Source organism: Elephas maximus, chromosome 7, assembly GCF_024166365.1.
Source record: "Elephas maximus indicus isolate mEleMax1 chromosome 7, mEleMax1 primary haplotype, whole genome shotgun sequence".
Classification (NCBI taxonomy): Eukaryota; Metazoa; Chordata; class Mammalia; order Proboscidea; family Elephantidae; genus Elephas; species Elephas maximus.
This window is the reverse complement of record NC_064825.1, coordinates 117,732,388-117,744,665: the sequence shown is the minus strand read 5'-3', so window position 1 is coordinate 117,744,665 and position 12,278 is coordinate 117,732,388. Positions and strand designations below refer to the sequence as shown.

The window sequence follows — 12,278 nt, the reverse complement described above, 5'->3', positions numbered from 1 at the left end:
AAGGCCTGGATTCACACTGTGGAGCCTCTGTTCCCAAAGCCACAGCCACTGAAAAACATATGGAGCACAGTTCTACTCTGCAACACACGGGGTCACCATGAGTCCAATTCAATTTGACTTGACGGCAACTTTTTTTTTTTTTGGTTTATTTTATAGTACAGATTACAGTCTGATTACTAAAACAATCTAAATCAAAGAAATAAGTCTTTCTCAATTAATTTCTTTAATAGAGAAGAGATTTTTTTTTTTTTTTTTAATCCCAGCACGCCAGCCCTCTCCTGAAGCAATCCATTCTCACTTAGCACTGACTTCAGAAATGCATGTCAAAAAAAAAAAACTACGGGGTCAGTAGAAAAGAGAAAGACCCTCAACTAGGTGGATTGACACAGTGGCTGGAAAAATGAGTTCAAGCATGGGAACAGTTGTGGGGATGGTGCAGGACTGGGCAATGTTTTGTTCTGTTGTGCATAGGGTCACTATGAGTCATAACCAACTCAACAGCTCCTAACAACAACTAACATGTAAATTTAGACTTCTGGTTGTGTTAACTTGAGGAGTTTTTTCAGAGCCTCTTTCACATCTTTATTCCTCAGACTATAGATCATGGGATTCAACATGGGGAAGACCACAGTGTAAAACATAGAAACCATCTTGTCCCTCTCAAGGGAATAGCTGGAGCTTGGGCGAGAGTAAATGTAGAGACAGGTGCCAAAATATAAGGTGACAGAGATCAAGTGGGAGGAGCAGGTAGAGAAGGCTTTGTGGAAGCCCTGGGTGGAGCGGATCCTCAAGATGGCGGCAATGATGAAGAGGTAGGAGGCGAGTATGAGCACAATGGGGGTGATGACATTGGAGGCCAGAAGGAAGTATAGCACTGCCTGATAGCTCCCTTTCACATCACATGCCAACTTCATCAGTGGTGGGACATCACAGAAAAAGTCATCAATGACATTGTCACCACAAAAATCCAATGTGAATGTGTTGCTGGTGAGTATTATTGAGTTGACAAAACCTCCAGTATAGGTATATATAACCAAGTAGAGGCACAGTCTTTTTGACATGATCTGAGCATAAAGTAAGGGGTTGGAGATGGCCACATAGCGGTCATAAGCCATGGCAGCCAACAAGTAACACTCACTATATCCCAGCCCAGCAGAGAAGAAGAACTGAGCTACACAACCAGCAAAGGAGATGCTTTTGTCCTCAGAGATGCAGGTCACTAGGATCTTCGGGATGTAGACAGAGGAATACCAGAGATCCAGGAATGATAGATTGCCAATGAAAAAATACATGGATGTGTGGAGCCAGAAATCATTACAGATCAATGTTATGAGCATGGTGTTTCCCACCAGGGTCACAGAGTACATGACAAGAAACACCACAAATAGGACCAAGTGCATCACAGGGTCTGTCGTGAAGCCCACCAGGATGAACTCAGTCACGGTGTGATTGCCCCTCTCCATGGCTAAAGGAACCTCACCTACAAATGGAGTTTAATGTCCTCAACACATATCAAAAGAAGGCATTCTAAGTACCAGGTGCATGTGTTGGGGTAAAGACTAAAGGTATTAGAATGAAGAGATCTGAGCAGGAATCCTGACTTGAGAAAGTGATGGGAGTTCTCTGAGTCTCAATATATTCATTTCAGTAAAATGCATTTGTAGCAGTACAGCCATAATGCTGCTGGGGTCTATTCATTCTTTCCAAAATAAATTTTTTTGAGCCCCAGGTGCTGTTCTAGGCACAGTGCTATTCCTTATTGTTATGGAGCTTTTGTTCTAAGGAACAGGCAGAAAACAATAAAATAAAATAAAAAAAATAGAGAAAGATTTGTACATAATGTTAAATGTTATTAAAAAAAAAAAAAAAACTGGATGATGAAATAAAAACAACCTGAGAGAGGAGCTAATTGAATTTAACACCTCCTTTCACTGATTGTCCAGAGTGAAATGGAAAGTTGTTCAGATCCCATGACAGGTAGGAAGGTCCCCAGGGTTTACGAAATGATGACATTCTCCACTTCTGCCAGTACAGAGAAAGCCTTCCTCTTGGCTACTCTAGAGGAGCCTTCGGTACAATTGTCATAAATCCTAAGAGTGAGAACCAGATTGAGAATCAGGGTGAAATTTTGGAGGAGAGATGAACGACCAAATGCATCTGATTATGTCAAGTAAATCAAATTTGATGTCACCATGGGTTTTTCAGGGTTGGAAAGCCTGACATTTCATATTTCTAAAGTATCAAACATTAGCATTAGTATTTGGCATTTTTCAGGGTTTCCAAATTCTACATTAGCATTTAGTATTATTACTCTGCAGTATCAAACATTAACATTTAGTATTATTCTACAGTAACACTTTTAAATATTTCCTTTATTACTCCTGAAATGGAACATATACATCATTTAACTTACTTACAACGAGTAGAGCTACCCCATAGGGTTTCCAAGGAGTGCCTGGTGAATTAGAACGGCTGATCTTTTTGTTGGTAGCCATAGCTCTTAACCACTACGGCACCATGGTTCATTTCCACAAACAAATATATGTATGGAAATATCCTAAGTCTAATACAAAGCTAAGTAAAAGGAAAGTTGTTTATTACATAAGTATTACATTGTAATAATTAGAAGATAATAATTATATAAAACAATGTCAATTTAAATATACAAATACTGGAATACTTAATAAAACAGATACACACGTAAATAGAAACCTTATGAATATATCCATGACTCAAATATCAGAAATGGCATTTTAATCAGTGACATGATTTTTCTTACAAATGGAAAGATTCTTGATAAAGTCCCAAATAAAACAAATGACAATTTTCCCTCAATTTTGATTTCCTAGGCAAGCTGGTATATATTAAAACCTTGCAAAATATACTTTGTGGATATGTAACATTTTTTCTGGAATAGTGAATAATTCTTGGTAAAATTCCAAACAACAAAAAAATTAAAATCTATTAATTTTCACAGTTATTGCATTTCAAGAAAAATTTGTATATATTAACACTTTGCAAAATATACATTGTATTTTTTAAGTGGAATGGATTTCAGATTCAATATTATAAAGAGCTTCACATCCACAGATGTCTATCAAAACTGGGTGTAAGGATTGGGACATTTTTCTTTGTATGAAACTGTCACATGAGTGCAGGACATCTTTCATCTTTGTCTCTTAGATACTAAACAGCCAGGAGGGACCCCAATCCTTGTGACAATCAAAAATCTGGACACATATTTCAAAAATATTCCTTAAGGGATTTTACTACATTGTCAAGAACTTCTCCACAGATTTGCAAATTGCTGCATAACCCTTCGTAGGATTCTTTTAGAACTTACGTGAAGGAATAGAAATTATGTGAAGGAATAGAAGATAACTGGAGAAAATCATTGAGTAGTCAAGTTATCTGTAGAGGTATAGTGCTCCATCCGCCTTTTCATGGGCCCACTGTGTCACTGGGGTCAAGAGAATATAGAAACTCTAGGGTGTAAATGGAGCTCCTGGGAGGCAGATACAGTTAAGCGTTCCACTACTCGCTGAAAGGTTGGTGGATCAAACACACCCAGAGGCACCTCAGAAGCAGGCCTAGTGATCTGCTACTGAAAGGTTAACAGCCTTGAAATCCCTATGGAGCAGTTCTCTTCAACACACAGGGCACCATGAGTTAGAATTGCCTCAGCAGTGACTACCAACAACAACAAGGGTGTTATCTCCATGAGAGGAGGGATTTTTGTCTGTTCTGTTCATTACTATATCCTGAGTGGCTAGCATAGTTTCTGGCATATAACAGATATATAATCAATATTTGCTGAAGGAATTAATAAATGAATGAATGAGTGGACCACCCTGACTCTGAAGAGAAGTGAGCCAACACAATCTCTTTTCTGGGTAGTCTCTTAATGTTATTTTACCCTAAAACCACCAGCAGAATTGTGTGGTACTTGCATGTATTTCCTGGTACCAGTAATCCCTGGCATTTGTGTTCTCTGCAGATACATATAGGAAAAAGCAAAGAAATCTGCCCAAAACACAGTCAGCCTGACCAATTATCAGATCGTTTTCCCCAAAAATGAGTTTATGAAGAAGGAGCTTCTCAGCTTAGCAACAGATTGTCATTATATGTCTTGATGGAGGTGAAGCACGTTTCAAAAATCAGAGCTGTCTGGTCAAACTGGAGATGGCTGGGGTATCATAGAAAAAACATTTGACTTTTAAGCAAATAACATGGATTTAAGTTCTGTCACTAATTGCTTAAAGGCTGTGGTACCCTGAAGAAATCATTAATCAACATAGGTAAGCCTCAGTTTTTTTTTTTCCCCCCATATGTAAACCAGAGATAATTTCTCTCTCCTTAGGGTTTTTTTTTTTTTTTTAGGGTTGTTATAAATACACAACAACAGCAATAACAACAACAGGGTTCATGTTGGAATCAACTGGACAACAACCACCACCAGCATCAGGGTTGTTGTAAAGATTAAAGGTGAAAGCCCTGGCGAGGGCTGAGCACAGTGCCGACAGGTGGTAAACATCCAGGCAAGCAGGGCTTCTCAAATTCAGTGCACATAAGAACCACGTGGACTTCACCCCAGAGATCCCAATTTAGCAAGTTATGGGTGAAACCCAGGAACCTGCTTTTTCTTAAGCAGCGCAAGTGTTTCTGATGCAGGTTTTTTGTAGATCGCATCTAAGAAATGCTGAAATGAATACTGTTATAATATGAATGTCATTAGCATTGTTGTTATTTATTATTTCAGCAGTCCTGCCTACATTATAAAGTTGTGAATGGTCAAGAATCTAACAAATGTAAAGATTTGCACTGTGTTAAATGTATAACAAGATGAGCCATGACTAGATCCCGATGTCAATGATTTCAATCACTCTAACCATGGGTTGTGCAAATGGTGAAGGTACTACTAACTGAAAGGTTAGAGGTTTGAATTTACCCTGAGGTACCTCAGAAGAAAGGCCTGGCCATCTACTGAAAAAAAAAAAGCTGTTGAAAACTCTTTTGAGCACAGTTCTACTCTGACAAACATGGGGTCATCAAGATTTGGAGTTAACTTGAGGGCCACTGGTAAAAATTTTGGAAAACTTATTTAATCTCCCCAATCTTCATTTTTCTTATCTATTAATGGGAATAATAATAAGTTCCTCTTATGGTTGTAGAAAACTTAAAGGAGATACTGTATATAGGGTGCTTAGTAAATGGTTTGTCATGTAAAAAATATCTATCATATGTAAGTAATGATGTTACACAGTTGTAAAGCAGTGGTATTTTTTTCATGTAAAATATTGCAAAGGTAAAATTTGTATCCAATGCCTCTACTATGTCCCTTGATATATGTTCTCTCTTCTAATCTCGCATCTTTCTGTTCTCTACTCTCTCACAACCACCCTTTGCCCCACAGTCCTTTTAGTGCCTTTTGTCAGTTTGCCACAGCATGGTGACTTGAGTGTTGCCATGATGCTAGAAATTATACCACTGATAATTCAAATACCATCAGGGTCACCCATGGTGGACAGGTTTCAGTGGAGCTTCCAGACTAAGACAGACTAGGAAGAAAGTTATCTACTTCTGAAAATTAGCCAATGAAAACTTTATGAATCACAACAGGACATCACATTTGGTGAAGTAGAAGGCCAGTGAGGTCCAGGGAGAACCTACTAAAACAGCTCCTACGATGCACTCAAACACGTTGGTGATTACGAGGATGCCACAGGATCGGACAACGCTGTATTCTGTTGTGCATAATGTCTTTATGAATCAGAGCTGACTCCATGGCAACTAACAACAGCAATAGCCTAGTACTGACCTAACCATCCATCATGGAGCCCAGGGTGGTGCTCTGTCCTTTGCTTTCCTCATCCTTCCTTTCATGTTCTCTGCTCTGAGCCCCATTCCTTTAGAGACGGTAGTTCTCCTCTACTGTGTTTCACACCCTTTTAAGATTCTTAGGAAAGCCATAAAATTAGTCTCGCGAGGTAAAAAATAAAACACAACAAAACAAAAACCCTCATAACTCAACCTGGCATACAAAAGCAAAATACAGCCCAAATTTTCCTGCTGTTTCCTCTGAGACCCACCTGCGTAAACCAGGTGAGAGCTGAGTAACCTGTTATCAGAACCAGAAGATTATGCCTACCTGACAGTGTGTGCTAACCAGCTAACGTGTTTATTCTACTGTTGTGGTTGTTGTCAACTCATAGCGACCGTATGTACAACCGAACAAAACCCTGCCTGGTCCTGCGCCATTCTCACAATTTTGTTGTGCTCGAGTCCACTGTTGCAGTCACTGTGTCAGTCCATTTTGTTGAAGGTCTTCATGATTTTTAGTTTTTTCTCCTAATCAGGTTATATTTGTATTTTAAGCTAAAACAGCATTTTCTACCCCAAATTATTAAAATACAAATTTTTCCTTTTATAGGTAAGCCTCCGTTGCTTGGAAGTCTTCTTAAACACACTATATTTAAAGAAATATCAAACTGAAAGAAATTTGAAATCTCTTTTGACCCTTAGACCCACCCCCTCTTCTCCTTAGCTCTGCTGCTGAGATAGTCACAAGGGCTATTGGCCAAGTGGATCCTAACAGTTTCTTGTTTGTTAATTTAGTTTTTGTCTCCCATGTCTTTCGCTGTAATGCTAGTTCCCCTTTTTACGTCACTCACACCGCAAGAAGTTAATACACTTCTTATGCTTTCAGCAGTTTCAGATATGGCAATTGGATGATTGCATTGTTTAAACAAGGCCTTTCCTTATCCATTATCATGCCTTAGTATGCAAATGGTGATTGGACTGGTTGTGAGAAATAAATAAAATCTCCCGTTTACCTCTAACATCTGAATTGGGCAACTTACCTAAAATTCTCAGCAACACCACCATCCCAGCAGAACTCAAACCTGCTGCTTCCAGAGCCTTGTATACCAGTTTCTGGATCCCCAGGGTTTAGGTTCCTACAGCCTCTCAGGATTTAGTAATTGAGAAATGACTAAAAAGGCAATTAAATAAAATTGTGTGCTGGCAAATTGGGCATGATTTAATCAGATGGATTGAAAATTTTTTGGAGCCCCCGATATCCTGCTGAAAAACGTAATCAATCATAATTTTCATTCTCATTCCATGTTGCATTATGAAGAAGATAAAGTAAACATGTGTATAACTATATTAAATTAACTATGTATTTATGAGGACCCCTGGTGATGTAGTGCTTAAGCACTCGGCTGCTAACCAAAAGGTTAACTGTTCAAACTCACCAGCTGTGCCAAGGCGGAAACATGTGGGAGTTGGCTTCCTTAAAGATTACAGCCTTAGAAACCCTATGGGGCCGTTCTACTCTGTCAAATAGTCACTATGAGTCAGAATTGACTTGATGGCAATGTTTTTTTTTTATTATTATTATTTCATGGATTTATATGTGCACATGTACATATTAAAATATATCTGCTCATCAATAGCAATATTTCTGTCATACCTTCAATGCATCCCTCCAAATCCATTCTCTACCCCAACCTCCTCTTTGCCCTAAGAGGCTAAGCTGTATGAACTGCATCAATAAGCTCCTTTGCTCTCTGCCTTCTTATGGGTTTGGTCAATGGTGTCACTAGCAGTGAGGAGAGTGAGGTCGGAGTCACCTTCCCCAGGCTCCTTACCTGCAGGGTTGCCACATTCTGGCTGCATCTCTGGACAGAGACCTTAGCTCCAGCCAGGCATTCCTCTTTCAAAGTTCTCCCTCCAGTGCCCTTAAACACTCACTTCTGGTCTCTTCAGGGCTGGGGTGGCGACAGTTTTCAGAAGTTACCTATTTAGTGTTATTAAGCTGTTCCTAGGGGTTTCCCACACCGAACACATTCCTTGGTTGTACTTCCTTTCTTATACTCTACTCAGATTACCCAAGTTAATTGGGCCCACCTGTTATTTGCTAATTGCCTAACTGATACAGGTCTGAAACAACCATTTAAAAGGGATTTAGGTTGCTCAAGTATTTCAAGAACAGACAGATACACCCCTTGCTGGGGTAAATGGAATATTGGTAATCTATGCTATCTACTGGCATTAAAATTACTTACATGATGAATGATGGCATGGACAGGTGGAGAGCAATGCATTGACAGACAAACTGGCTGTGGCAAAGAGGTATGGAAATAGAGATTATAAACATCGTGTTAGCACTTGGCATCTGCTGAAGTTGAAAGCTGCGATCATCCAACCGAGATAAACAAATAGGTGACCAGAATGCCTAAATTGCATCTTTGAAGCAGTCTGTCATCTTTTGTGGTGCAAGGGAAGTTATTGCTGAGGACTAAAGGCACTTTCTGACTGTTCAGGTTGCATATTTGCAGCAGAAGTAAGTACTTCACCTTCCTGTTGTTGTTAAATGCCATGGAGTCATTTCTGACTCATAGCAAACCACATACAAAAGACTGAAACACTGCTCAAAATTGTTGCTATGTGTGAGCACATTGTTGCACCGACTGTGTCAGTCCATCTTGTTGAACATCTCTTCTTTTTCACTGACCATCGCCTTTACTAGCGTAATTTCCTTCTCCAGGGACTGCTACCTCCTAGTAAATGTACAATGTACCTGAGAAGAAGTCTTACCCTTCTCACTTTTAAGAAGTATTCTGGCTATAACTCTTCCAAGACAGATTTATTCATTCTTCTGTCAGTCCATGATATATTCAGTATTCTTTGCCAACACCATAATTCAAAGGCATCGATTCATCTTCGGGCTTCCTTATTCATTGTCCAGCTTTCGTGTGCACCTTAGTTCTCAAAGTGACATCTTTGCTTTTTAATACTTTGAAGAGATCTTTTGCAGCATATTTGCCCAATGCAATAATTTGTTATTTGATTTCTTGACTGCTGCTTCCATAAGCGTTGATTGTGGATCCAAGTTAAATGAAATCTCTGACAACTCCAATATTTTCTTTGTTTATCAGAATGTTGCTTATTGGTCCAGTGGCGAGGATTTTTGTTTCCTTTACATAGAGGTGGAATCCACACTGAATGAAGGCTGTAGTCTTTGATTTTCATCAGTAAGTTCTTCAAGTCATTTTCACTTTCAGCAAGCAAGGCTGTGTCATCTGCATATCACAGGTTGTTAATGAGTCTTCCTCCAATCATATAGTTCAGTTTCTCAGATTATTTGCTCAGCATACAGATTGCGTAATTATGGTGAAAGGATACAACACTGACCCACCCCTTTCACAATTTCAAAACAGGCAGTGTCTTCTTGTTTTGTTTGAATGACTTTCTTGTTCATTGTATAGATTCTGTAGGAGAACAGTTAAGTGTTCTGGAATTCGCATTCTTCACAATGTTATCCATAATATGCTATGATCCATACAGTTGAATGCTATTTCCTAGTCAATAATACACAGGTAAACATCTTTCTGGTATCCTCTGCTTCAACCAGGATCCATTTGACATCAGCAATGATATCCCTTATTCCACATCCTCTTTTGAATCCAGCTTGAATCCCTGGCAGTTCTCTGTCAGTATACTTCGTTTTTGAATGATCTTCAGCAAAATTTTACTTGCATGTGGTATTAATGATATTGTTTGATAATTTTCTCATTCTATGGAGTCATCTTTCTTTGAATAGGCACAAATATGGATCCATTACAGTTGGTTGGCCAGGTAGCTTTCTTCCAAATTTCTTGGCACAGACAAGTGAGTACCTCCAGGTCTGCATCTCTTTGTTAAACATCTCAATCGATATTCTATCATTTCCTGGAACCTTGTTTTTTGCCAATGCCTTTAGTGAAGCTTGAACTTCTTCCTTCAATTCCGTTTGGTTCTCGACCATATACTACTTCCTAAGATGGCTGAACATCCACCAATTCTTTTTGGTACAGTGATTCTGTGTATTCCTTCCATCTTCTTTTGATGCTTTGTCATTGTTCAATATTTTGTCCACAGAATCCTTCAATATTGCAACTTGAGGTTTGATTTTTTCTTCAGTTCTTTCAGCTTCAGAAATGCAAAGTGTGTTCTTCCCTTTTGGTTTTCTTACTCCAGGACCTTGCAAGTTTCATTATAGTACTTCACTTTGTCTTCTGGAGCTACTCTTTGAAATCTGTTCAGCTCTTTTACTACGTCATTTATTCCCTTTGCTTTAGCCACTCTTGTAACATTCATTTTGGTCTTTTCTTACTTTCCTATCTTTTTAATGACCTTTTGCATTCTTCATGTATAATGTCCTTGATGTCAGGCAACAACTTGTCTGGTCTTCAGTCATTAGTGTTCAGTGTGTCAAATTTATTCTTGAGATAGTCTTTAAATTCAGGTGGGATACACTAAAGATTGTGCTTTGGCTCTCCTGGACTTGTTTTAATTTTCTTCAGCTTCAACTCGAACTTGCATATGAGCAATTGATGGTCTAATCCACTGTGGGCCCCTGGCCGTTTTCTGACTGATGATATTGAGCTTTTCCATCGTCTCTTTCTACAGTTGAAGTCTATCTGATTCCTGTGTCTTTCATCTGGTGAGGTCCATGTGTATAGTTGCCATAAATGTTGTTGAAAAAGTCATTTGCAATGAATAAGTCAGTGGTCTTTCAAAATTTTGTCTGTGATCTCTGCTGTTGTTGCTACCACCAAGGCCATATTTTCCAACTACCAATCCTTCTTTTTTTTCAACTTTCACATTCCAATCACCAGTAATTATCAATGCATCTTGATTGCATATTTGATCAATTTCAGACTACAGAGATTGGCGATGATCCTCAATTTCTACACCTTTGGCATTAGTGATTAGTGGGTAAATTTAAATAATGGTGGTATTAACTGGTCCTCATTGTGGGCTTCTGCATAATATCCTATCACTGGCAGTGTTATACTTCAGGATAGATATTGAAATGCTCTTTTTGATGATGAATGTGACAATATTCGTCTTCAACTTGTCATTCCTGGAATAGTACTCCCTATGATTGCCAAATTCAAAATGGCTAATACCAGTCCATTTCAGCTCACTAATGCCTAGGATATCAATCTTTATTCATTACGTTTTATTTTTGATGACTTCCAATTTCCCTATATTCATACTCCGTACATTCCATGTGCCAATTATTAATGGATGTTTTCAGCTGTTTCTACTCATTTTGAGTCATGCCACATCAGCAAAAAATAAATAAATGAATAAAATAAAAAAGGAATGAAGGTCCTGAAAGCTTTACCCCATCTATGGCATTAAGGTCTACTCTACTATGAGGAGGCAGATCTTGCCCAGTCATATATTGACTGCCTTCCAACAGGACTGGCTCATCTTTTGGCACTATATCAGCCAATGCTCTGTTGTTATCCATAAGGTTTTCATTGGCCGTTTTTTTTTTTTTTTTTAGAAGTTGATGCCTGGTCCTTTTTCTTAGTCTGCCTTAACGGGAAGCTCCAATGAAACCTGTCCATCATGGGTGATCCTGTTGGCTTTAGAAATACCGGTAGCATAGCTTCCAGCATCATAGCAACAGGCAAGCCACCGCAATGTGATAAACTGACAGACGAATGGTTGAGTTAACCTTGGTAGGCATTAAATGGAAAGATGAGAGAGCTTTCTGGAAAGAAATGAGATCCTGAGATATAAAATGGGGGCATTTGAGAAGAGAAGGACAAGTCTGATTTGGCTACCTCCTCTATGATGTGTCCAAAATGCTAACAACAGTGGCTACCATTGTGTCTCTGACATAACATCATTTTCTTGGAGAATTAGTGAATCACCTGGGTGGTAGGTTAATTAGATTAGACTATTCCTACTAATCCAAAATGGCAGTGGGATGATTTTCCTCTTAGGAATAGTCACAGTTTTTAGGAAGACTTTACATACTCATTTCTCTGCCAGCTTTCCACTGCCTTTATCTCTAGATGTATCTTTATAGAACACCTTACTCATGAACATGGTATACGACCAAACATTATTTATGACCAAGAGATTCACTAAATAGCAAAAAAATAGCAAAAATTGCCTTCTATCCACAGAAATTGTTGTTGTTGCTAGGTGCCGTGGAGTCAATTCCAACTCATAGTGACTCTGTTTATATAACAGAACAAAATGTTGCTCTGTCCTGTGCCGTCCTACAATAGTAGGTATGTTTGAGTCCATTGTTGCAGCACTGTGTCAATCCATCTTGAGGGGCTTCCTTTTTCCCACTGACCCTCTACTTTACCAAGCATGATGCCCTTCTCCAGGATTGGTCCCCCCTGATAACATATGAAAAGTAAACAAAGTCTGGCCATCCTCACTTCTAAGAAGGGGTCCTCTAATATATTTGATATGCTTTA

General features: G+C 38.9%; 1 protein-coding gene across 1 annotated transcript; it reads right to left on the bottom strand.

Annotated features, from left to right (window-relative positions):
- Nucleotides 1-527: 527 nt before the first annotated feature.
- Nucleotides 528-1,463, bottom strand: LOC126079476 (olfactory receptor 1013-like). The gene has a single exon (XM_049890494.1). The coding sequence runs from the start codon at nt 1,461-1,463 to the stop codon at nt 528-530; it is 936 nt and encodes a 311-aa protein (XP_049746451.1).
- Nucleotides 1,464-12,278: the final 10,815 nt, after the last annotated feature.

Bases quoted from the DNA above. Each gene is read 5' to 3' on its own strand.
- LOC126079476 (XM_049890494.1), bottom strand. From the start codon at position 1,463: ATGGAGAGGGGCAATCACACCGTGACTGAGTTCATCCTGGTGGGCTTC.